A 26,570-nucleotide genomic window follows, 5' to 3' on the forward strand; every position below is an offset into this window, starting at 1 on the left:
TTAACTAGAGATCTGGCCCACAAGAAAGAGAGAAAGAGGAAAGCAGCAATTCTGAGATAAACAAACTGAAAAAGAAGGAAGCGCCAAAGAAGCCAAAATGCCCGTCTTCCACACAAAAACCATCGAAAGCATATTAGATCCTGTTGCCCAGCAGGTAAGCATCGTTCGTAAATGGGGTATACGCTTTTGGGGCTTAAGATGGAGGACTGAACTTTTGTTTCAAGTAAATCTCTTGTTCGCATAGCTATAACTAGTAAGCAAATTGGCGCCTAAGAAGGTAACGTTTCATGGTTATTAATAGGTTGATCAAAAGGACACACTTGCGAAACATAAATGTTAATATACACTGAGGAAACATTTTTGACAATCGAAAGATGTTGAACTTAAGCTTAAATAGCTAAGGTGATACTTATGCTTATCAGTTATTTAAGTTCCTGATTAATATAGACTATATAACTATTCCAAATAACAATCTTTTATCTTTTTCTTAAATATATGTGTTTCTTAAGTTTTGATGTTGAAATTAAGTTATTGAAATCAAAGATTTGATTTGATTTGATGCTTAACCTCAGTGTATATTTGCGTAGTAGAAGAACACACCACTGACTCCACTCTTCATTTTCCCCACCTAAACTGATCACTGATTACCGATTATTGATCACTTATCGGTAGCTATTTAAACCTGACATCTGTGTGGCATGTGTTAGGTGTTATGCTATGCTATATACGTGAATCCCCCTTCCGATCCATTCCGTTCCGTTCGCCCCCACAATGTATACCCATTTATTTATGTGTGTTTTCCATCATCGGATGAAACAAACTTGCGGAGAGGAGGTGATCAGCGATCAGTTGTTGTTGTGTTGTTTGGCCTTTTTGTTTTTTGGCGTTACTTAACGGGTCTAAAAATAAATGAGGTAGGAATAATAAGAATAAATGTTGATCAGAGGCCAGCGGCCAACCTGAGCTTCTGAGGACAGACAGAATTTTAATTTAATAACGCGAGCGCAACAAATGAAAATGAAAAATCCGGCGGAGCAAAGAAAACAAATCAGAGACGAGATGCGGGGTATATTTTTTTTTGGCCCTCTTCCAAAAATAGAAGCATAAAATACGTTTAGTAAAATCCAACAACGGCGGCAACAACATTCAGCATCTTCAGCTTTTTCGAGAGGAAGCAACCAAAATAAAAACATTTACGACGGACAAGCAATGAAAATGAAATCATGGCAAAGGCAAAACCTATAATGCCAAGAGGTGAGGAAAGAAGGTGTGGGAGTAGTAGGTGTAGGTACACCATAGACCAAACACTATGTATATACGTATACCTACACCCATACCTATCCATCGGATGCGGATGAGTGAGGATTGTGGTCTGAAAACTGTGCCAAAAAGCAAGCCCAGTGCATTAGTCATCCGCCGTGGGGAGGATTTTCTATATGGTGGGTGGATGGGTGCTGCGGGCAAACAAATGAATTAAAAACGATCATTCAGCACATCAATCAGCCCATGGATACACAAGTCTGTAAAATAAGCCGTTGGAGAGCCGACTACCAAAGCTGCCTAATTGCATAATTAATTAATCAAGTGGGCCAATTGTGGCTAATTGGTGGCGTCCAGCAATGAATGGCAATGCGATGTATGTAAAATGTAATGCCGCTCAGTGGCTGCTAACCCGCTAATCCCCCGGATTACACCAGTTAAGTCTCAAGTCCGGGGGTCTTAGGCCTTTGACTTGACCGAGCTTCGATTTAGTTACGGTTTAGTGCGGCTCAGTGGAGATTAGCGACGATGGCCGCTGCTCACTCTCTATAAATAGACAAATGGCCAGAAACACCTTGAGCAGGTGCTGATTTCGATGCTGATGTCAAGTCCGAATGCCATGCACCATGTGGCGCACCAAGGCGCCGCCCACATATGAATTCGAGTTTAAATTCGAAGTCGAATCCGCATCCAAAAACGAATCGGTGAATGAATGGAGCTATTGAATGGCTATTGGAGCAAAGCTGTTGGATCCACATATCCATAAATCCGAGTGGGCTTGCAGTCGGGCGATCACGCAGCAAGATCATTAACAGTTTTGCTTCCATAAACAACTCCATTGGAATTGATTGATCAATCAGCGCGCTTGACTGCGCGAACGGTTGAATGGAGCGGGATCGGGAGCTTTTTGTAATCACTGATCACCAATGAAAGCCCACTCCGGTTACAAGATCTAATTGTTTCTGTTGAATTCAAGGGGCTTCAATTGACAAAGCGAATGTGGAGCAGGGGCGGAAATGATTGATGGAATTATTATTTGTATGTAAAATATAATAGAAATATGGGAGATTTGATGACTAAAGTAGTAAAATAATAAACTCTTGTGATGACAAATCAGATTTTGGTAAAAAATTCTCATTTATAGGGGTTTTTCCATCGTAGTTCAGTCAAATCAAGGCGTACAGCAAAAAAACCGACTGTTTTGAGCAGCTTGCTTCAATTGCAATCGATCCCCATAATTTTAAGGAAGATTTATTTTTTGACAAAATTTGTCATTTTTTGTGAGGGGGTAGCTCGGTTTTTTTTTGGGATTCAGATTTTGGTCAAAAATACTCATTTTTTAGTGGTTTTTCCATCGTAGTTCAGTCAAATCAAGGCGTACAGCAAAAAAACCGACTGTTTTGAGCAGCTTGCTTCAATTGCAATCGATCCCCATAATTTTAAGGAAGATTTATTTTTTGACAAAATTTGTCATTTTTTGTAAGGGGGTAGCTCGGTTTTTTTTGGGATTCAGATTTTGGACAAAAATACTCATTTTTTAGTGGTTTTTCCATCGTAGTTCAGTCAAATCAAGGCGTACAGCAAAAAAACCGACTGTTTTGAGCAGCTTGCTTCAATTGCAATCGATCCCTATCATTTTAAGGAAGATTTATTTTTTGACAAAATTTTTCATTTTTTGTAAGGGGGTAGCTCGGTTTTTTTTGGGATTCAGATTTTGGACAAAAATACTCATTTTTTAGTGGTTTTTCCATCGTAGTTCAGTCAAATCAAGGCGTACAGCAAAAAAACCGACTGTTATGAGCAGCTTGCTTCAATTGCTATCGATCCCTATCATTTTAAGGAAGATTTATTTTTTGACAAAATTTGTCATTTTATGTAAGGGAGTAGCTCGGTTTTTTTTTGGGATTCAGATTTTGGTCAAAAATACTCATTTTTTAGTGGTTTTTCCATCGTAGTTCAGTCAAATCAAGGCGTACAGCAAAAAAACCGACTGTTTTGAGCAGCTTGCTTCAATTGCAATCGATCCCCATAATTTTAAGGAAGATTTATTTTTTGACAAAGTTTTTCATTTTTTGTAAGGGGGTAGCTCGGTTTTTTTTGGGATTCAGATTTTGGTCAAAAATTCTCAATTTTTAGTGGTTTTTCCATCGTAGTTCAGTCAAATCAAGGCGTACAGCAAAAAAACCGACTGTTTTGAGCAGCTTGCTTCAATTGCTATCGATCCCTATCATTTTAAGGACAATTTATTTTTTGACAAAGTTTTTCATTTTTTGTAAGGGGGTAGCTCGGTTTTTTTTGGGATTCAGATTTTGGTCAAAAATACTCATTTTTTAGTGGTTTTTCCATCGTAGTTCAGTCAAATCAAGGCGTACAGCAAAAAAACCGACTGTTTTGAGCAGCTTGCTTCAATTGCAATCGATCCCCATAATTTTAAGGAAGATTTATTTTTTGACAAAGTTTTTCATTTTTTGTAAGGGGGTAGCTCGGTTTTTTTTGGGATTCAGATTTTGGTCAAAAATACTCATTTTTTAGTGGTTTTTCCGTCGTAGTTCAGTCAAATCAAGGCGTACAGCAAAAAAACCGACTGTTTTGAGCAGCTTGCTTCAATTGCAATCGATCCCCATAATTTTAAGGAAGATTTATTTTTTGACAAAATTTGTCATTTTTTGTAAGGGGGTAGCTCGGTTTTTTTTGGGATTCAGATTTTGGACAAAAATACTCATTTTTTAGTGGTTTTTCCATCGTAGTTCAGTCAAATCAAGGCGTACAGCAAAAAAACCGACTGTTTTGAGCAGCTTGCTTCAATTGCTATCGATCCCTATCATTTTAAGGAAGATTTATTTTTTGACAAAATTTGTCATTTTTTGTAAGGGGGTAGCTCGGTTTTTTTTTGGGATTCAGATTTTGGTCAAAAATACTCATTTTTTAGTGGTTTTTCCATCGTAGTTCAGTCAAATCAAGGCGTACAGCAAAAAAACCGACTGTTTTGAGCAGCTTGCTTCAATTGCTATCGATCCCTATCATTTTAAGGAAAATTTATTTTTTGACAAAGTTTTTCATTTTTTGTGAGGGGGTAGCTCAGTTTTTTTTGGGATTCAGATTTTGGTCAAAAATACTAATTTTTTAGTGGTTTTTCCATCGTAGTTCAGTCAAATCAAGGCGTACAGCAAAAAAACCGACTGTTTTGAGCAGCTTGCTTCAATTGCAATCGATCCCCATAATTTTAAGGAAGATTTATTTTTTGACAAAATTTGTCATTTTTTGTAAGGGGGTAGCTCGGTTTTTTTTGGGATTCAGATTTTGGACAAAAATACTCATTTTTTAGTGGTTTTTCCATCGTAGTTCAGTCAAATCAAGGCGTACAGCAAAAAAACCGACTGTTTTGAGCAGCTTGCTTCAATTGCTATCGATCCCTATCATTTTAAGGAAGATTTATTTTTTGACAAAATTTTTCATTTTTTGTGAGGGGGTAGCTCGGTTTTTTTTGGGATTCAGATTTTGGTCAAAAATTCTCAATTTTTAGTGGTTTTTCCATCGTAGTTCAGTCAAATCAAGGCGTACAGCAAAAAAACCGACTGTTTTGAGCAGCTTCCTTCAATTGCTATCGATCCCTATCATTTTAAGGAAAATTTATTTTTTGACAAAATTTTTCATTTTTTGTAAGGGGGTAGCTCGGTTTTTTTTGGGATTCAGATTTTGGTCAAAAATTCTCAATTTTTAGTGGTTTTTCCATCGTAGTTCAGTCAAATCAAGGCGTACAGCAAAAAAACCGACTGTTTTGAGCAGCTTGCTTCAATTGCTATCGATCCCTATCATTTTAAGGACAATTTATTTTTTGACAAAGTTTTTCATTTTTTGTAAGGGGGTAGCTCGGTTTTTTTTGGGATTCAGATTTTGGTCAAAAATACTCATTTTTTAGTGGTTTTTCCATCGTAGTTCAGTCAAATCAAGGCGTACAGCAAAAAAACCGACTGTTTTGAGCAGCTTGCTTCAATTGCAATCGATCCCCATAATTTTAAGGAAGATTTATTTTTTGACAAAGTTTTTCATTTTTTGTAAGGGGGTAGCTCGGTTTTTTTTGGGATTCAGATTTTGGTCAAAAATACTCATTTTTTAGTGGTTTTTCCATCGTAGTTCAGTCAAATCAAGGCGTACAGCAAAAAAACCGACTGTTTTGAGCAGCTTGCTTCAATTGCTATCGATCCCTATCATTTTAAGGACAATTTATTTTTTGACAAAGTTTTTCATTTTTTGTAAGGGGGTAGCTCGGTTTTTTTTGGGATTCAGATTTTGGACAAAAATACTCATTTTTTAGTGGTTTTTCCATCGTAGTTCAGTCAAATCAAGGCGTACAGCAAAAAAACCGACTGTTTTGAGCAGCTTGCTTCAATTGCTATCGATCCCTATCATTTTAAGGAAGATTTATTTTTTGACAAAATTTTTCATTTTTTGTAAGGGGGTAGCTCGGTTTTTTTTGGGATTCAGATTTTGGTCAAAAATTCTCAATTTTTAGTGGTTTTTCCATCGTAGTTCAGTCAAATCAAGGCGTACAGCAAAAAAACCGACTGTTTTGAGCAGCTTGCTTCAATTGCTATCGATCCCTATCATTTTAAAGAAAATTTATTTTTTGACAAAATTTTTCATTTTTTGTAAGGGGGTAGCTCGGTTTTTTTTGGGATTCAGATTTTGGTCAAAAATACTCATTTTTTAGTGGTTTTTCCATCGTAGTTCAGTCAAATCAAGGCGTACAGCAAAAAAACCGACTGTTTTGAGCAGCTTGCTTCAATTGCTATCGATCCCTATCATTTTAAGGAAGATTTATTTTTTGACAAAATTTTTCATTTTTTGTAAGGGGGTAGCTCGGTTTTTTTTGGGATTCAGATTTTGGTCAAAAATTCTCAATTTTTAGTGGTTTTTCCATCGTAGTTCAGTCAAATCAAGGCGTACAGCAAAAAAACCGACTGTTTTGAGCAGCTTGCTTCAATTGCTATCGATCCCTATCAATTTAAGGAAAATTTATTTTTTGACAAAATTTTTCATTTTTTGTAAGGGGGTAGCTCGGTTTTTTTTGGGATTCAGATTTTGGTCAAAAATACTCATTTTTTAGTGGTTTTTCCATCGTAGTTCAGTCAAATCAAGGCGTACAGCAAAAAAACCGACTGTTTTGAGCAGCTTGCTTCAATTGCTATCGATCCCTATCATTTTAAGGAAGATTTATTTTTTGACAAAATTTTTCATTTTTTGTAAGGGGGTAGCTCGGTTTTTTTTGGGATTCAGATTTTGGTCAAAAATTCTCAATTTTTAGTGGTTTTTCCATCGTAGTTCAGTCAAATCAAGGCGTACAGCAAAAAAACCGACTGTTTTGAGCAGCTTGCTTCAATTGCTATCGATCCCCATCAATTTAAGGAAAATTTATTTTTTGACAAAGTTTTTCATTTTTTGTAAGGGGGTAGCTCGGTTTTTTTTGGGATTCAGATTTTGGTCAAAAATACTCATTTTTTAGTGGTTTTTCCATCGTAGTTCAGTCAAATCAAGGCGTACAGCAAAAAAACCGACTGTTTTGAGCAGCTTGCTTCAATTGCTATCGATCCCTATAATTTTAAGGAAGATTTATTTTTTGACAAAGTTTTTCATTTTTTGTAAGGGGGTAGCTCGGTTTTTTTTGGGATTCAGATTTTGGTCAAAAATACTCATTTTGTAGTGGTTTTTCCATCGTAGTTCAGTCAAATCAAGGCGTACAGCAAAAAGACCGACTGTTTTGAGCAGCTTGCTTCAATTGCTATCGATCCCCATCATTTTAAGGAAGATTTATTTTTTGACAAAATTTGTCATTTTTTGTAAGGGGGTAGCTCGGTTTTTTTTGGGATTCAGATTTTGGTCAAAAATTCTCAATTTTTAGTGGTTTTTCCATCGTAGTTCAGTCAAATCAAGGCGTACAGCAAAAAAACCGACTGTTTTGAGCAGCTTGCTTCAATTGCTATCGATCCCTATCAATTTAAGGAAAATTTATTTTTTGACAAAGTTTTTCATTTTTTGTAAGGGGGTAGCTCGGTTTTTTTTGGGATTCAGATTTTGGTCAAAAATACTCATTTTTTAGTGGTTTTTCCATCGTAGTTCAGTCAAATCAAGGCGTACAGCAAAAAAACCGACTGTTTTGAGCAGCTTGCTTCAATTGCTATCGATCCCTATCATTTTAAGGAAGATTTATTTTTTGACAAAGTTTTTCATTTTTTGTAAGGGGGTAGCTCGGTTTTTTTTGGGATTCAGATTTTGGTCAAAAATACTCATTTTGTAGTGGTTTTTCCATCGTAGTTCAGTCAAATCAAGGCGTACAGCAAAAAGACCGACTGTTTTGAGCATCTTGCTTCAATTGCTATCGATCCCCATCATTTTAAGGAAGATTTATTTTTTGACAAAATTTGTCATTTTTTGTAAGGGGGTAGCTCGGTTTTTTTTGGGATTCAGATTTTGGACAAAAATACTAATTTTTTAGTGGTTTTTTCCATCGTAGTTCAGTCAAATCAAGGCGTACAGCAAAAAAACCGACTGTTTTGAGCAGCTTGCTTCAATTGCTATCGATCCCTATCATTTTAAGGAAGATTTATTTTTTGACAAAGTTTTTCATTTTTTGTAAGGGGGTAGCTCGGTTTTTTTTGGGATTCAGATTTTGGTCAAAAATACTCATTTTGTAGTGGTTTTTCCATCGTAGTTCAGTCAAATCAAGGCGTACAGCAAAAAAACCGACTGTTTTGAGCAGCTTGCTTCAATTGCAATCGATCCCCATAATTTTAAGGAAGATTTATTTTTTGACAAAATTTGTCATTTTTTGTAAGGGGGTAGCTCGGTTTTTTTTGGGATTCAGATTTTGGACAAAAATACTAATTTTTTAGTGGTTTTTCCATCGTAGTTCAGTCAAATCAAGGCGTACAGCAAAAAAACCGACTGTTTTGAGCAGCTTGCTTCAATTGCTATCGATCCCTATCATTTTAAGGAAGATTTATTTTTTGACAAAATTTTTCATTTTTTGTAAGGGGGTAGCTCGGTTTTTTTTGGGATTCAGATTTTGGTCAAAAAATTCTCAATTTTTAGTGGTTTTTCCATCGTAGTTCAGTCAAATCAAGGCGTACAGCAAAAAAACCGACTGTTTTGAGCAGCTTGCTTCAATTGCTATCGATCCCTATCATTTTAAGGAAAATTTATTTTTTGACAAAGTTTTTCATTTTTTGTAAGGGGGTAGCTCGGTTTTTTTTGGGATTCAGATTTTGGTCAAAAATTCTCAATTTTTAGTGGTTTTTCCATCGTAGTTCAGTCAAATCAAGGCGTACAGCAAAAAAACCGACTGTTTTGAGCAGCTTGCTTCAATTGCTATCGATCCCTATCATTTTAAGGAAAATTTATTTTTTGACAAAGTTTTTCATTTTTTGTAAGGGGGTAGCTCGGTTTTTTTTGGGATTCAGATTTTGGTCAAAATACTCATTTTTTTAGTGGTTTTTCCATCGTAGTTCAGTCAAATCAAGGCGTACAGCAAAAAAACCGACTGTTTTGAGCAGCTTGCTTCAATTGCTATCGATCCCTATCATTTTAAGGAAAATTTATTTTTTGACAAAGTTTTTCATTTTTTGTAAGGGGGTAGCTCGGTTTTTTTTGGGATTCAGATTTTGGTCAAAAATACTCATTTTTTAGTGGTTTTTCCATCGTAGTTCAGTCAAATCAAGGCGTACAGCAAAAAACCGACTGTTTTGAGCAGCTTGCTTCAATTGCTATCGATCCCTATCATTTTAAGGAAAATTTATTTTTTGACAAAGTTTTTCATTTTTTGTAAGGGGGTAGCTCGGTTTTTTTTGGGATTCAGATTTTGGTCAAAAATACTCATTTTTTAGTGGTTTTTCCATCGTAGTTCAGTCAAATCAAGGCGTACAGCAAAAAAAACCGACTGTTTTGAGCAGCTTGCTTCAATTGCAATCGATCCCTATCATTTTAAGGAAGATTTATTTTTCGACAAAATTTTTCATTTTTTGTAAGGGGGTAGCTCGGTTTTTTTTGGGATTCAGATTTTGGTCAAAAATACTCATTTTTTAGTGGTTTTTCCATCGTAGTTCAGTCAAATCAAGGCGTACAGCAAAAAAACCGACTGTTTTGAGCAGCTTGCTTCAATTGCAATCGATCCCCATAATTTTAAGGAAGATTTATTTTTTGACAAAATTTGTCATTTTTTGTAAGGGGGTAGCTCGGTTTTTTTTGGGATTCAGATTTTGGTCAAAAATACTCATTTTTTAGTGGTTTTTCCATCGTAGTTCAGTCAAATCAAGGCGTTCAGCAAAAAAAACCGACTGTTTTGGGCAGCTTGCTTCAATTGCTATCGATCCCTATCATTTTAAGGAAGATTTATTTTTTGACAAAATGTTTCATTTTTTGTAAGGGGGTACCTCGTTTTTTTGTGGGATTCAGATTTTGGTCAAAAAATACTAATTTTTTAAGTGGTTTTTCCATCGTAGTTCAGTCAAATCAAGGCGTTCAGCAAAAAAACCGACTGTTTTGGGCAGCTTGCTTCAATTGCTATCGATCCCTATCATTTTAAGGAAGATTTATTTTTTGACAAAATTTTTCATTTTTTGTAAGGGGGTAGCTCGGTTTTTTTTGGGATTCAGATTTTGGTCAAAAATTCTCAATTTTTAGTGGTTTTTCCATCGTAGTTCAGTCAAATCAAGGCGTACAGCAAAAAAACCGACTGTTTTGAGCAGCTTGCTTCAATTGCAATCGATCCCCATAATTTTAAGGAAGATTTATTTTTTGACAAAATTTTTCATTTTTTGTAAGGGGGTAGCTCGGTTTTTTTTGGGATTCAGATTTTGGTCAAAAATACTAAAAATCAAGGCGTTCAGCAAAAAAAACCGACTGTTTTGAGCAGCTTGCTTCAATTGCTATCGATCCCCTATCATTTTAAGGAAGATTTATTTTTTGACAAAATTTTTCATTTTTTGTAAGGGGGTAGCTCGGTTTTTTTTTGGGATTCAGATTTTGGTCAAAAATTCTCAATTTTTAGTGGTTTTTCCATCGTAGTTCAGTCAAATCAAGGCGTACAGCAAAAAAAACCGACTGTTTTGAGCAGCTTGCTTCAATTGCTATCGATCCCTATCATTTTAAGGAAAATTTATTTTTTGACAAAGTTTCAGTCAAATCAAGGCGTACAGCAAAAAAAACCCGACTGTTTTGAGGCAGCTTGCTTCAATTGCTATCGATCCCTATCAATTTAAGGAAAATTTATTTTTTGACAAAATTTTTCATTTTTTGTAAGGGGGTAGCTCGGTTTTTTTTTGGGATTCAGATTTTGGTCAAAAATACTCATTTTTTAGTGGTTTTTTCCATCGTAGTTCAGTCAAATCAAGGCGTACAGCAAAAAAACCGACTGTTTTGAGCAGCTTGCTTCAATTGCTATCGATCCCTATCATTTTAAGAAAAATTTATTTTTTGACAAAATTTTTCATTTTTTGTAAGGGGGTAGCTCGGTTTTTTTTGGGATTCAGATTTTGGTCAAAAAATTCTCAATTTTTAGTGGTTTTTTCCATCGTAGTTCAGTCAAATCAAGGCGTACAGCAAAAAAAACCGACTGTTTTGAGCAGCTTGCTTCAATTGCTATCGATCCCTATCAATTTAAGGAAAATTTATTTTTTGACAAAGTTTTTCATTTTTTGTAAGGGGGTAGCTCGGTTTTTTTTGGGATTCAGATTTTGGTCACAAAATACTCATTTTGTAGTGGTTTTTTCCATCGTAGTTCAGTCAAATCAAGGCGTACAGCAAAAAGACCGACTGTTTTGAGCAGCTTGCTTCAATTGCTATCGATCCCCATCATTTTAAGGAAGATTTATTTTTTGACAAAGTTTTTCATTTTTTGTAAGGGGGGTAGCTCGGTTTTTTTTGGGATTCAGATTTTGGTCAAAAATACTCATTTTGTAGTGGTTTTTCCATCGTAGTTCAGTCAAATCAAGGCGTACAGCAAAAAAAACCGACTGTTTTGAGCAGCTTGCTTCAATTGCAATCGATCCCCATAATTTTAAGGAAGATTTATTTTTTGACAAAATTTGTCATTTTTTGTAAGGGGGTAGCTCGGTTTTTTTTGGGATTCAGATTTTGGACAAAAATACTAATTTTTTAGTGGTTTTTTCCATCGTAGTTCAGTCAAATCAAGGGCGTACAGCAAAAAAAACCGACTGTTTTGAGCAGCTTGCTTCAATTGCTATCGATCCCTATCATTTTAAGAAGATTTATTTTTTGACAAAATTTTTCATTTTTTGTAAGGGGGTAGCTCGGTTTTTTTTTGGGGATTCAGATTTTGGTCAAAAATTCTCAATTTTTAGTGGTTTTTCCATCGTAGTTCAGTCAAATCAAGGCGTACAGCAAAAAAAAACGACTGTTTTGAGCAGCTTGCTTCAATTGCTATCGATCCCTATCAATTTAAGGAAAATTTATTTTTTGACAAAGTTTTTCATTTTTTGTAAGGGGGTAGCTCGGTTTTTTTTGGGATTCAGATTTTGGTCAAAAATACTCATTTTGTAGTGGTTTTTCCATCGTAGTTCAGTCAAATCAAGGCGTACAGCAAAAAGACCGACTGTTTTGAGCAGCTTGCTTCAATTGCTATCGATCCCCATCATTTTAAGGAAGATTTATTTTTTGACAAAGTTTTTCATTTTTTGTAAAGGGGGTAGCTCGGTTTTTTTTGGGATTCAGATTTTGGTCAAAAATACTCATTTTGTAGTGGTTTTTCCATCGTAGTTCAGTCAAATCAAGGCGTACAGCAAAAAAACCGACTGTTTTGAGCAGCTTGCTTCAATTGCAATCGATCCCCATAATTTTAAGGAAGATTTATTTTTTGACAAAATTTGTCATTTTTTTTGTAAGGGGGTAGCTCGGTTTTTTTTGGGATTCAGATTTTGGACAAAAATACTAATTTTTTAGTGGTTTTTCCATCGTAGTTCAGTCAAATCAAGGCGTACAGCAAAAAAAACCGACTGTTTTGAGCAGCTTGCTTTAATTGCTATCGATCCCCTATCATTTTAAGGAAGATTTATTTTTTGACAAAATTTTTCATTTTTTGTAAGGGGGTAGCTCGGTTTTTTTTGGGATTCAGATTTTGGTCAAAAATTCTCAATTTTTAGTGGTTTTTCCATCGTAGTTCAGTCAAATCAAGGCGTACAGCAAAAAAACCGACTGTTTTGAGCAGCTTGCTTCAATTGCTATCGATCCCTATCATTTTAAGGAAAATTTATTTTTTGACAAAGTTTTTCATTTTTTGTAAGGGGGTAGCTCGGTTTTTTTTGGGATTCAGATTTTTGGTCAAAAATACTCATTTTTTAGTGGTTTTTCCATCGTAGTTCAGTCAAATCAAGGCGTACAGCAAAAAAAACCGACTGTTTTGAGCAGCTTGCTTCAATTGCTATCGATCCCTATCATTTTAAGGAAAATTTATTTTTTGACAAAATTTTTCATTTTTTGTAAGGGGGTAGCTCGGTTTTTTTTGGGGATTCAGATTTTGGTCAAAAATACTCATTTTTTAGTGGTTTTTCCATCGTAGTTCAGTCAAATCAAGGCGTACAGCAAAAAAACCGACTGTTTTGAGCAGCTTGCTTCAATTGCTATCGATCCCTATCATTTTAAGGAAAATTTATTTTTTGACAAAGTTTTTCATTTTTTGTAAGGGGGTAGCTCGGTTTTTTTTGGGATTCAGATTTTGGTCAAAAATACTCATTTTTTAGTGGTTTTTTCCATCGTAGTTCAGTCAAATCAAGGCGTACAGCAAAAAAACCGACTGTTTTGAGCAGCTTGCTTCAATTGCTATCGATCCCTATCATTTTAAGGAAAATTTATTTTTTTGACAAAGTTTTTCATTTTTTGTAAGGGGGTAGCTCTCGGTTTTTTTTGGGATTCAGATTTTGGTCAAAAATACTCATTTTTTAGTGGTTTTTCCATCGTAGTTCAGTCAAATCAAGGCGTACAGCAAAAAAACCCGACTGTTTTGAGCAGCTTGCTTCAATTGCAATCGATCCCCATAATTTTAAGGAAGATTTATTTTTTGACAAAATTTGTCATTTTTTGTAAGGGGGTAGCTCGGTTTTTTTTGGGATTCAGATTTTGGTCAAAAATACTCATTTTTTAGTGGTTTTTTCCATCGTAGTTCAGTCAAATCAAGGCGTTCAGCAAAAAAACCGACTGTTTTGGGCAGCTTGCTTCAATTGCTATCGATCCCTATCATTTTAAGGAAGATTTATTTTTTGACAAAATGTTTCATTTTTTGTAAGGGGGTACCTCGTTTTTTTGTGGGATTCAGATTTTGGTCAAAAATACTAATTTTTTAGTGGTTTTTCCATCGTAGTTCAGTCAAATCAAGGCGTTCAGCAAAAAAACCGACTGTTTTGGGCAGCTTGCTTCAATTGCTATCGATCCCTATCATTTTAAGGAAGATTTATTTTTTGACAAAATTTTTCATTTTTTGTAAGGGGGTAGCTCGGTTTTTTTTGGGATTCAGATTTTGGTCAAAAATTCTCAATTTTTAGTGGTTTTTCCATCGTAGTTCAGTCAAATCAAGGCGTACAGCAAAAAAACCGACTGTTTTGAGCAGCTTGCTTCAATTGCAATCGATCCCCATAATTTTAAGGAAGATTTATTTTTTGACAAAATTTTTCATTTTTTGTAAGGGGGTAGCTCGGTTTTTTTTGGGATTCAGATTTTGGTCAAAAATACTAATGTTTTAGTGGTTTTTCCATCGTAGTTCAGTCAAATCAAGGCGTTCAGCAAAAAAACCGACTGTTTTGAGCAGCTTGCTTCAATTGCTATCGATCCCTATCATTTTAAGGAAGATTTATTTTTTGACAAAATTTTTCATTTTTTGTAAGGGGGTAGCTCGGTTTTTTTTGGGATTCAGATTTTGGTCAAAAATTCTCAATTTTTAGTGGTTTTTCCATCGTAGTTCAGTCAAATCAAGGCGTACAGCAAAAAAACCGACTGTTTTGAGCAGCTTGCTTCAATTGCTATCGATCCCTATCATTTTAAGGAAAATTTATTTTTTGACAAAGTTTCAGTCAAATCAAGGCGTACAGCAAAAAAACCGACTGTTTTGAGCAGCTTGCTTCAATTGCTATCGATCCCTATCAATTTAAGGAAAATTTATTTTTTGACAAAATTTTTCATTTTTTGTAAGGGGGTAGCTCGGTTTTTTTTGGGATTCAGATTTTGGTCAAAAATACTCATTTTTTAGTGGTTTTTCCATCGTAGTTCAGTCAAATCAAGGCGTACAGCAAAAAAACCGACTGTTTTGAGCAGCTTGCTTCAATTGCTATCGATCCCTATCATTTTAAGAAAAATTTATTTTTTGACAAAATTTTTCATTTTTTGTAAGGGGGTAGCTCGGTTTTTTTTGGGATTCAGATTTTGGTCAAAAATTCTCAATTTTTAGTGGTTTTTCCATCGTAGTTCAGTCAAATCAAGGCGTACAGCAAAAAAACCGACTGTTTTGAGCAGCTTGCTTCAATTGCTATCGATCCCTATCAATTTAAGGAAAATTTATTTTTTGACAAAGTTTTTCATTTTTTGTAAGGGGGTAGCTCGGTTTTTTTTGGGATTCAGATTTTGGTCAAAAATACTCATTTTGTAGTGGTTTTTCCATCGTAGTTCAGTCAAATCAAGGCGTACAGCAAAAAGACCGACTGTTTTGAGCAGCTTGCTTCAATTGCTATCGATCCCCATCATTTTAAGGAAGATTTATTTTTTGACAAAGTTTTTCATTTTTTGTAAGGGGGTAGCTCGGTTTTTTTTGGGATTCAGATTTTGGTCAAAAATACTCATTTTGTAGTGGTTTTTCCATCGTAGTTCAGTCAAATCAAGGCGTACAGCAAAAAAACCGACTGTTTTGAGCAGCTTGCTTCAATTGCAATCGATCCCCATAATTTTAAGGAAGATTTATTTTTTGACAAAATTTGTCATTTTTTGTAAGGGGGTAGCTCGGTTTTTTTTGGGATTCAGATTTTGGACAAAAATACTAATTTTTTAGTGGTTTTTCCATCGTAGTTCAGTCAAATCAAGGCGTACAGCAAAAAAACCGACTGTTTTGAGCAGCTTGCTTCAATTGCTATCGATCCCTATCATTTTAAGAAAGATTTATTTTTTGACAAAATTTTTCATTTTTTGTAAGGGGGTAGCTCGGTTTTTTTTGGGATTCAGATTTTGGTCAAAAATTCTCAATTTTTAGTGGTTTTTCCATCGTAGTTCAGTCAAATCAAGGCGTACAGCAAAAAAACCGACTGTTTTGAGCAGCTTGCTTCAATTGCTATCGATCCCTATCAATTTAAGGAAAATTTATTTTTTGACAAAGTTTTTCATTTTTTGTAAGGGGGTAGCTCGGTTTTTTTTGGGATTCAGATTTTGGTCAAAAATACTCATTTTGTAGTGGTTTTTCCATCGTAGTTCAGTCAAATCAAGGCGTACAGCAAAAAGACCGACTGTTTTGAGCAGCTTGCTTCAATTGCTATCGATCCCCATCATTTTAAGGAAGATTTATTTTTTGACAAAGTTTTTCATTTTTTGTAAGGGGGTAGCTCGGTTTTTTTTGGGATTCAGATTTTGGTCAAAAATACTCATTTTGTAGTGGTTTTTCCATCGTAGTTCAGTCAAATCAAGGCGTACAGCAAAAAAACCGACTGTTTTGAGCAGCTTGCTTCAATTGCAATCGATCCCCATAATTTTAAGGAAGATTTATTTTTTGACAAAATTTGTCATTTTTTGTAAGGGGGTAGCTCGGTTTTTTTTGGGATTCAGATTTTGGACAAAAATACTAATTTTTTAGTGGTTTTTCCATCGTAGTTCAGTCAAATCAAGGCGTACAGCAAAAAAACCGACTGTTTTGAGCAGCTTGCTTTAATTGCTATCGATCCCTATCATTTTAAGGAAGATTTATTTTTTGACAAAATTTTTCATTTTTTGTAAGGGGGTAGCTCGGTTTTTTTTGGGATTCAGATTTTGGTCAAAAATTCTCAATTTTTAGTGGTTTTTCCATCGTAGTTCAGTCAAATCAAGGCGTACAGCAAAAAAACCGACTGTTTTGAGCAGCTTGCTTCAATTGCTATCGATCCCTATCATTTTAAGGAAAATTTATTTTTTGACAAAGTTTTTCATTTTTTGTAAGGGGGTAGCTCGGTTTTTTTTGGGATTCAGATTTTGGTCAAAAATACTCATTTTTTAGTGGTTTTTCCATCGTAGTTCAGTCAAATCAAGGCGTACAGCAAAAAAACCGACTGTTTTGAGCAGCTTGCTTCAATTGCTATCGATCCCTATCATTTTAAGGAAAATTTATTTTTTGACAAAATTTTTCATTTTTTGTAAGGGGGTAGCTCGGTTTTTTTTGGGATTCAGATTTTGGTCAAAAATACTCATTTTTTAGTGGTTTTTCCATCGTAGTTCAGTCAAATCAAGGCGTACAGCAAAAAAACCGACTGTTTTGAGCAGCTTGCTTCAATTGCTATCGATCCCTATCATTTTAAGGAAAATTTATTTTTTGACAAAGTTTTTCATTTTTTGTAAGGGGGTAGCTCGGTTTTTTTTGGGATTCAGATTTTGGTCAAAAATACTCATTTTTTAGTGGTTTTTCCATCGTAGTTCAGTCAAATCAAGGCGTACAGCAAAAAAACCGACTGTTTTGAGCAGCTTGCTTCAATTGCTATCGATCCCTATCATTTTAAGGAAAATTTATTTTTTGACAAAGTTTTTCATTTTTTGTAAGGGGGTAGCTCGGTTTTTTTTGGGATTCAGATTTTGGTCAAAAATACTCATTTTTTAGTGGTTTTTCCATCGTAGTTCAGTCAAATCAAGGCGTACAGCAAAAAAACCGACTGTTTTGAGCAGCTTGCTTCAATTGCAATCGATCCCTATCATTTTAAGGAAGATTTATTTTTTGACAAAGTTTTTCATTTTTTGTAAGGGGGTAGCTCGGTTTTTTTTGGGATTCAGATTTTGGTCAAAAATACTCATTTTTTAGTGGTTTTTCCATCGTAGTTCAGTCAAATCAAGGCGTTCAGCAAAAAAACCGACTGTTTTGAGCAGCTTGCTTCAATTGCAATCGATCCCCATAATTTTAAGGAAGATTTATTTTTTGACAAAATTTGTCATTTTTTGTAAGGGGGTAGCTCGGTTTTTTTTGGGATTCAGATTTTGGTCAAAAATACTCATTTTTTAGTGGTTTTTCCATCGTAGTTCAGTCAAATCAAGGCGTACAGCAAAAAACCGACTGTTTTGAGCAGCTTGCTTCAATTGCAATCGATCCCTATCATTTTAAGGAAGATTTATTTTTTGACAAAATTTTTCATTTTTTGTAAGGGGGTAGCTCGGTTTTTTTTGGGATTCAGATTTTGGTCAAAAATACTCATTTTTTAGTGGTTTTTCCATCGTAGTTCAGTCAAATCAAGGCGTTCAGCAAAAAAACCGACTGTTTTGGGCAGCTTGCTTCAATTGCTATCGATCCCTATCATTTTAAGGAAGATTTATTTTTTGACAAAATGTTTCATTTTTTGTAAGGGGGTACCTCGTTTTTTTGTGGGATTCAGATTTTGGTCAAAAATACTCATTTTTTAGTGGTTTTTCCATCGTAGTTCAGTCAAATCAAGGCGTTCAGCAAAAAAACCGACTGTTTTGGGCAGCTTGCTTCAATTGCTATCGATCCCTATCATTTTAAGGAAGATTTATTTTTTGACAAAATTTTTCATTTTTTGTAAGGGGGTAGCTCGGTTTTTTTTGGGATTCAGATTTTGGTCAAAAATTCTCAATTTTTAGTGGTTTTTCCATCGTAGTTCAGTCAAATCAAGGCGTACAGCAAAAAAACCGACTGTTTTGAGCAGCTTGCTTCAATTGCAATCGATCCCCATAATTTTAAGGAAGATTTATTTTTTGACAAAATTTTTCATTTTTTGTAAGGGGGTAGCTCGGTTTTTTTTGGGATTCAGATTTTGGTCAAAAATACTCATTTTTTAGTGGTTTTTCCATCGTAGTTCAGTCAAATCAAGGCGTACAGCAAAAAAACCGACTGTTTTGAGCAGCTTGCTTCAATTGCTATCGATCCCTATCATTTTAAGGAAGATTTATTTTTTGACAAAATTTTTCATTTTTTGTAAGGGGGTAGCTCGGTTTTTTTTGGGATTCAGATTTTGGTCAAAAATTCTCAATTTTTAGTGGTTTTTCCATCGTAGTTCAGTCAAATCAAGGCGTACAGCAAAAAAACCGACTGTTTTGAGCAGCTTGCTTCAATTGCTATCGATCCCTATCATTTTAAGGAAAATTTATTTTTTGACAAAGTTTTTCATTTTTTGTAAGGGGGTAGCTCGGTTTTTTTTTGGGATTCAGATTTTGGTCAAAAATACTCATTTTTTAGTGGTTTTTCCATCGTAGTTCAGTCAAATCAAGGCGTACAGCAAAAAAACCGACTGTTTTGAGCAGCTTGCTTCAATTGCTATCGATCCCCATCATTTTAAGGAAAATTTATTTTTTGACAAAATTTTTCATTTTTTGTAAGGGGGTAGCTCGGTTGTTTTTGGGATTCAGATTTTGGTCAAAAATACTCATTTTTTAGTGGTTTTTCCATCGTAGTTCAGTCAAATCAAGGCGTTCAGCAAAAAAACCGACTGTTTTGAGCAGCTTGCTTCAATTGCAATCGATCCCCATAATTTTAAGGAAGATTTATTTTTTGACAAAATTTGTCATTTTTTGTAAGGGGGTAGCTCGGTTTTTTTTGGGATTCAGATTTTGGTCAAAAATACTCATTTTTTAGTGGTTTTTCCATCGTAGTTCAGTCAAATCAAGGCGTTCAGCAAAAAAACCGACTGTTTTGGGCAGCTTGCTTCAATTGCTATCGATCCCTATCATTTTAAGAAAGATTTATTTTTTGACAAAATGTTTCATTTTTTGTAAGGGGGTACCTCGTTTTTTTGTGGGATTCAGATTTTGGTCAAAAATACTCATTTTTTAGTGGTTTTTCCATCGTAGTTCAGTCAAATCAAGGCGTACAGCAAAAAAACCGACTGTTTTGAGCAGCTTGCTTCAATTGCAATCGATCCCTATCATTTTAAGGAAGATTTATTTTTCGACAAAATTTTTCATTTTTTGTAAGGGGGTAGCTCGGTTTTTTTTGGGATTCAGATTTTGGTCAAAAATACTCATTTTTTAGTGGTTTTTCCATCGTAGTTCAGTCAAATCAAGGCGTTCAGCAAAAAAACCGACTGTTTTGAGCAGCTTGCTTCAATTGCTATCGATCCCTATCATTTTAAGGAAAATTTATTTTTTGACAAAATTTTTCATTTTTTGTAAGGGGGTAGCTCGGTTTTTTTTGGGATTCAGATTTTGGTCAAAAATACTCATTTTTTAGTGGTTTTTCCATCGTAGTTCAGTCAAATCAAGGCGTACAGCAAAAAAACCGACTGTTTTGAGCAGCTTGCTTCAATTGCTATCGATCCCTATCATTTTAAGGAAAATTTATTTTTTGACAAAGTTTTTCATTTTTTGTAAGGGGGTAGCTCGGTTTTTTTTGGGATTCAGATTTTGGTCAAAAATACTCATTTTTTAGTGGTTTTTCCATCGTAGTTCAGTCAAATCAAGGCGTACAGCAAAAAAACCGACTGTTTTGAGCAGCTTGCTTCAATTGCAATCGATCCCTATCATTTTAAGGAAGATTTATTTTTCGACAAAATTTTTCATTTTTTGTAAGGGGGTAGCTCGGTTTTTTTTGGGATTCAGATTTTGGTCAAAAATACTCATTTTTTAGTGGTTTTTCCATCGTAGTTCAGTCAAATCAAGGCGTTCAGCAAAAAAAACCGACTGTTTTGAGCAGCTTGCTTCAATTGCAATCGATCCCCATAATTTTAAGGAAGATTTATTTTTTGACAAAATTTGTCATTTTTTGTAAGGGGGTAGCTCGGTTTTTTTTGGGATTCAGATTTTGGTCAAAAATACTCATTTTTTAGTGGTTTTTCCATCGTAGTTCAGTCAAATCAAGGCGTACAGCAAAAAACCGACTGTTTTGAGCAGCTTGCTTCAATTGCAATCGATCCCTATCATTTTAAGGAAGATTTATTTTTTGACAAAATTTTTCATTTTTTGTAAGGGGGTAGCTCGGTTTTTTTTGGGATTCAGATTTTGGTCAAAAATACTCATTTTTTAGTGGTTTTTCCATCGTAGTTCAGTCAAATCAAGGCGTTCAGCAAAAAAACCGACTGTTTTGGGCAGCTTGCTTCAATTGCTATCGATCCCTATCATTTTAAGGAAGATTTATTTTTTGACAAAATTTTTCATTTTTTGTAAGGGGGTAGCTCGGTTTTTTTTGGGATTCAGATTTTGGTCAAAAATTCTCAATTTTTAGTGGTTTTTCCATCGTAGTTCAGTCAAATCAAGGCGTACAGCAAAAAAACCGACTGTTTTGAGCAGCTTGCTTCAATTGCAATCGATCCCCATAATTTTAAGGAAGATTTATTTTTTGACAAAATTTTTCATTTTTTGTAAGGGGGTAGCTCGGTTTTTTTTGGGATTCAGATTTTGGTCAAAAATACTCATTTTTTAGTGGTTTTTCCATCGTAGTTCAGTCAAATCAAGGCGTACAGCAAAAAAACCGACTGTTTTGAGCAGCTTGCTTCAATTGCTATCGATCCCTATCATTTTAAGGAAAATTTATTTTTTGACAAAGTTTTTCATTTTTTGTAAGGGGGTAGCTCGGTTTTTTTTGGGATTCAGATTTTGGTCAAAAATACTCATTTTTTAGTGGTTTTTCCATCGTAGTTCAGTCAAATCAAGGCGTACAGCAAAAAAACCGACTGTTTTGAGCAGCTTGCTTCAATTGCAATCGATCCCTATCATTTTAAGGAAGATTTATTTTTCGACAAAATTTTTCATTTTTTGTAAGGGGGTAGCTCGGTTTTTTTTGGGATTCAGATTTTGGTCAAAAATACTCATTTTTTAGTGGTTTTTCCATCGTAGTTCAGTCAAATCAAGGCGTTCAGCAAAAAAACCGACTGTTTTGAGCAGCTTGCTTCAATTGCAATCGATCCCCATAATTTTAAGGAAGATTTATTTTTTGACAAAATTTGTCATTTTTTGTAAGGGGGTAGCTCGGTTTTTTTTGGGATTCAGATTTTGGTCAAAAATACTCATTTTTTAGTGGTTTTTCCATCGTAGTTCAGTCAAATCAAGGCGTACAGCAAAAAACCGACTGTTTTGAGCAGCTTGCTTCAATTGCAATCGATCCCTATCATTTTAAGGAAGATTTATTTTTTGACAAAATTTTTCATTTTTTGTAAGGGGGTAGCTCGGTTTTTTTTGGGATTCAGATTTTGGACAAAAATACTCATTTTTTAGTGGTTTTTCCATCGTAGTTCAGTCAAATCAAGGCGTACAGCAAAAAAACCGACTGTTTTGAGCAGCTTGCTTCAATTGCTATCGATCCCTATCATTTTAAGGAAGATTTATTTTTTGACAAAATTTTTCATTTTTTGTAAGGGGGTAGCTCGGTTTTTTTTGGGATTCAGATTTTGGTCAAAAATTCTCAATTTTTAGTGGTTTTTCCATCGTAGTTCAGTCAAATCAAGGCGTACAGCAAAAAAACCGACTGTTTTGAGCAGCTTGCTTCAATTGCTATCGATCCCCATAATTTTAAGGAAGATTTATTTTTTGACAAAATTTTTCATTTTTTGTAAGGGGGTAGCTCCTTTTTTTTTGGGATTCAGATTTTGGTCAAAAATACTCATTTTTTAGTGGTATTTCCATCGTAGTTCAGTCAAATCAAGGCGTACAGCAAAAAAACCGACTGTTTTGAGCAGCTTGCTTCAATTGCTATCGATCCCCATAATTTTAAGGAAGATTTATTTTTTGACAAAATTTTTCATTTTTTGTAAGGGGGTAGCTCGGTTTTTTTTGGGATTCAGATTTTGGTCAAAAATACTCATTTTTTAGTGGTATTTCCATCGTAGTTCAGTCAAATCAAGGCGTACAGCAAAAAAACCGACTGTTTTGAGCAGCTTGCTTCAATTGCTATCGATCCCCATCATTTTAAGGAAGACTTATTTTTTGACAAAATTATTCATTTTTTGTAAGGGTTTTTTTTGGGATTTAGATTTTGGTCAAAAGTGCTATTTTTCGTCGTTTATCATAGGGAAATATTAAATAGATCAATAGATCAAACTAGAATCGGTTGAGGTTTAGTACTGTTGTGATTACAAAGCCTGGGTAGAAATGGGGAAGGATAATAGTACTTTACTGATCGGAAGTCCCACAATTCCTTAGCAACCCCTCTCCATTTCGCATACAACCTAGAAATAGATATTGATATAGATTTGTAGATGTACAAAGCGTAAAGACCGTTTACTAAATACTGTGTTATTTCCCATTTCCTATCCCCCGTCAAACCTACCTCGCCCCCATCCAGGTATCTCGGCTGGTGATCCTGCACGAGGAAGCCGAGGATGGCAACGCGATGCCGGATCTCAGCCGACCGGTGCAGGTGGTGTCGGCGGCGGTGGCCAATCTGGTGAAGGTGGGCCGCGAGACGATCAACAGCTCCGACGACAAGATCCTGCGCCAGGACATGCCCTCGGCATTGCACCGCGTGGAGGGTGCCTCGCAGCTGCTGGAGGAGGCGTCCGATATGCTCCGCTCCGACCCGTACTCGGGTCCGGCGCGCAAGAAGCTAATCGAGGGGAGCCGCGGCATCCTGCAGGGCACCTCCTCGCTGCTGCTCTGCTTCGACGAGAGCGAGGTGCGCAAGATCATCCAGGAGTGCAAGCGGGTGCTGGACTACCTTGCCGTCGCTGAGGTTATCAACACGATGGAGCAGCTGGTGCAGTTCCTCAAGGACCTGTCGCCCTGCCTGAGCAAGGTGCACCGGGAGGTGGGCGGCCGCGAGAAGGAGCTGACCCATCAGGTGCACAGCGAGATCCTGGTGCGCTGCCTGGAGCAAGTGAAGACCCTGGCCCCCATCCTCATCTGCAGCATGAAGGTGTACATCCACATTGTGGAGCAGCAGGGTCGTGGTGCCGAGGAGGCCGCCGAGAACAGGAACTACCTGGCGGCCAGGATGAGCGATGAGCTGCAGGAGATCATCCGCGTGCTGCAGCTGACCACCTACGACGAGGACACCAGCGAGCTGGACAATCTTACCGTGCTGAAGAAGCTCTCCAATGCGATCTCCAACAAAATGGAGCTGGCCAACGAGTGGCTATCGAATCCCTATGCCCTGCGCGGCGGCGTCGGCGAGAAGGCTCTACGCCAGGTCATCGACAATGCCACGGAGATTTCGGAGCGCTGTCTGCCGCAGGACTCGTACCCCATCCGCAAGCTGGCGGATGAGGTGACGGCCATGGCCAACACGCTGTGCGAACTGCGCCAGGACGGCAAGGGCCAGAGCCCCCAGGCGGAGTCCTTGGCCAGAGGCATTCGCGATCGGCTGGGCGAGCTCCAGTCGCTGGTCCACCAGGCGGTGCTCGGCGTGGACAAGGCCGGCGTCCAGCAGACGGCCCACACCATCCAGGGTCGTCTGGAGCAGGCGGTCAAGTGGTTGCAGCACCCGGAGATCAACGACGGCGGCCTGGGCGAGCGGGCCATCAACCTGATCGTGGAGGAGGGCCGCAAGGTGGCCGAGGGCTGTCCCGGCCACCAGAAGGCCGAGATCCAGCAGCTGTGCGACGAGGTGGAGCGCCTCAAGCGACAGGCAGCCGGCTCCGGACCGGCGGCCAAGCAGGCGGCCAAGCAGCTCACCCAGAAGCTCTACGAGCTGAAGGCGGCCATCCAGAATGCCCTGGTCAATCGCATTGTGCAGGACTTCATGGACGTGAGCACGCCGCTAAAGCAATTCACAGAGGCGGTTCTCCAGCCGGAGGGAACCCCGGGCAGGGAGCAGAACTTCAACCAGAAGTCCAACAACCTGCAGGCCTTCAGCGATCGCGCCTCGAAGACCTCGCGGATGGTGGCCGCCGGCGGAGCCTGTGGCAACAAGAAGATCGCCGAGATCCTACTCTCATCCGCCGCCCAGGTGGACTCGCTGACCCCACAGCTCATTAGCGCCGGCCGCATCCGGATGAACTACCCGGGCAGCAAGGCGGCCGATGAGCATCTGCAGAACCTCAAGCAACAGTATGCGGACACCGTGCTCCGCATGCGAACCCTCTGCGACCAGGCCACCGATCCGGCTGACTTCATCAAGACCTCTGAGGAGCATATGCAAGTGTATGCAAAGCTCTGCGAGGACGCCATCCACGCCCGCCAGCCGCAGAAGATGGTGGACAACACCTCAAACATTGCCCGGCTGATCAACCGTGTCCTGCTGGTGGCCAAGCAGGAGGCGGACAACTCTGAGGATCCCGTGTTCACGGAGCGCCTGAATGCCGCCGCCAATCGGCTGGAACGCTCGCTGCCCGCCATGGTGGGCGATGCCAAGCTGGTGGCCACCAACATAGCCGATCCGGCGGCAGCGGCCGCTTGGAAGAACTCCTTCCAGCGGCTCCTGGGCGATGTGCGCGAGGTGCGGGATGCTATTGCGCCGCCGCAGCCTCCGCCGCTGCCTACCTCCCTGCCGCCACCCATTCCGGAGCTAAGCGCCTTGCATCTGTCCAACCAAAATGGTGGGTATCCAGTCTGTGGCTTTGCCATCTACTCCCTCTCAAACAATTTCTTCCTTCTTATTTTCCAGCTGAGCGTGCTCCACCGCGTCCACCACTGCCCAGGGAGGGATTGGCGCCAGTGCGTCCGCCACCGCCGGAAACGGATGACGAGGACGAGGGCGTCTTCCGTACGATGCCGCATGCCAATCAGCCCATCCTGGTAAGCTTTTAGCCCAGCCATGTCCGATTTTTAAGGTGTACTGACTGAAATCCTTTTCTCCCTTCCAGATCGCCGCCCGTGGCCTGCACCAGGAGGTGCGCCAGTGGTCGTCCAAGGACAACGAGATCATTGCGGCCGCCAAGCGCATGGCCATACTGATGGCCCGCCTCAGCGAGCTGGTGCTCTCCGACTCGCGGGGCAGCAAGCGGGAGCTGATCGCCACCGCCAAGAAGATCGCCGAGGCCTCCGAGGATGTGACCCGTCTGGCCAAGGAGCTGGCCCGCCAGTGCACCGATCGCCGCATCCGCACCAATCTGCTGCAGGTGTGCGAGCGCATCCCCACCATCGGCACCCAGCTGAAGATCCTGTCCACCGTGAAGGCCACCATGCTGGGCGCCCAGGGATCCGACGAGGATCGCGAGGCGACCGAGATGCTGGTGGGCAATGCCCAGAACCTCATGCAGAGCGTAAGTCCCAAGAATTTTTAATTTGGTTACATGTAATTGCCATAAGGACTGTTTCCTCGAGTGACAAACTCTTCTTTGCTATCTGCCCGAGTGTAGTGATCAAATGTTTTTTTTCTTATTCTGCTCCCTTACCATCACTAAATTCCATCTCTTTCCATTTCGGTTTCCAGGTGAAGGAGACTGTGCGCGCCGCCGAGGGAGCCAGCATCAAGATCCGGTCGGATCAGACAAGCAATCGGCTGCAGTGGGTGCGTCGGCAGCCGTGGTATCAGTACTAGATGACATGGGAGTACCGTACCGTAGAGTGCTAGAGCCAGGTACCATCCTGATCAAACGCCACCTGCCACCTGCCACGTGCCTTGTGTAACATACAAAGCTAAACACTAATCTTAATGATTTCTATCTTAAATGTTAATCCCCTAATATGTTCCATCTGAAATTCAGTTATATAAGTGCCTGCAACTATTTATTATGTCCTCGAAGACTTGTGCTCATGTCCTACCCCCCTTTTCCCTCTTCCCTTTTTTCGATAATTGTAAAATTAATTATTAAGCGTGCAATAAAAAGCGAAAACCATGAAAAAAAGAAATGGAAAGGAAAGCAATATGTAGATACAAGCAGTCAGATTTAAGCGAATGCAATGTATATAATAAGTGAACATATGCAGTGGGCTAACGTTTGCCCTTCAAGGAACTTTAAATCGTCACCCGCCTCCTTTGTATTTGTAGTGTACTAACAGAAGCATTTATCGAACCCTTCCCCTAATCTCTAGAGTGCAGTTTTTGTTTGAAATCTAACTCACTAAAACAGCAAACGGAATACACAGTACATCTGCTGACGCAAGTGTTAAGCGCAAACGTGTAATCCGAAAACGATGTGTGTCATGTTCAATACAAATATAATTGAAATAAAACTGAGTCTCGAGTCTTAATTAATGAATTGGTGGTTGTGTTACATATGCATTACACAAAATGTTTCCTAACAGTTTTCTCTTATCACGTTTGCGTATAC

General features: G+C 38.1%; 1 protein-coding gene across 1 annotated transcript; it reads left to right on the plus strand.

Annotated features, from left to right (window-relative positions):
• On the plus strand, positions 1–26,476 carry Vinc (vinculin). The gene is made up of 5 exons (XM_070997783.1): positions 1–154; positions 22,703–24,893; positions 24,962–25,092; positions 25,161–25,559; positions 25,730–26,476. The coding sequence occupies exons 1-5, from the start codon at positions 98–100 to the stop codon at positions 25,835–25,837; spliced, it is 2,886 nt and encodes a 961-aa protein (XP_070853884.1). The 5' UTR covers positions 1–97; the 3' UTR covers positions 25,838–26,476.
• Positions 26,477–26,570: the final 94 nt, after the last annotated feature.

The sequence above is a fragment of the Drosophila suzukii genome, chromosome X (assembly GCF_043229965.1).
Source record: "Drosophila suzukii chromosome X, CBGP_Dsuzu_IsoJpt1.0, whole genome shotgun sequence".
Taxonomy (NCBI): Eukaryota; Metazoa; Arthropoda; class Insecta; order Diptera; family Drosophilidae; genus Drosophila; species Drosophila suzukii.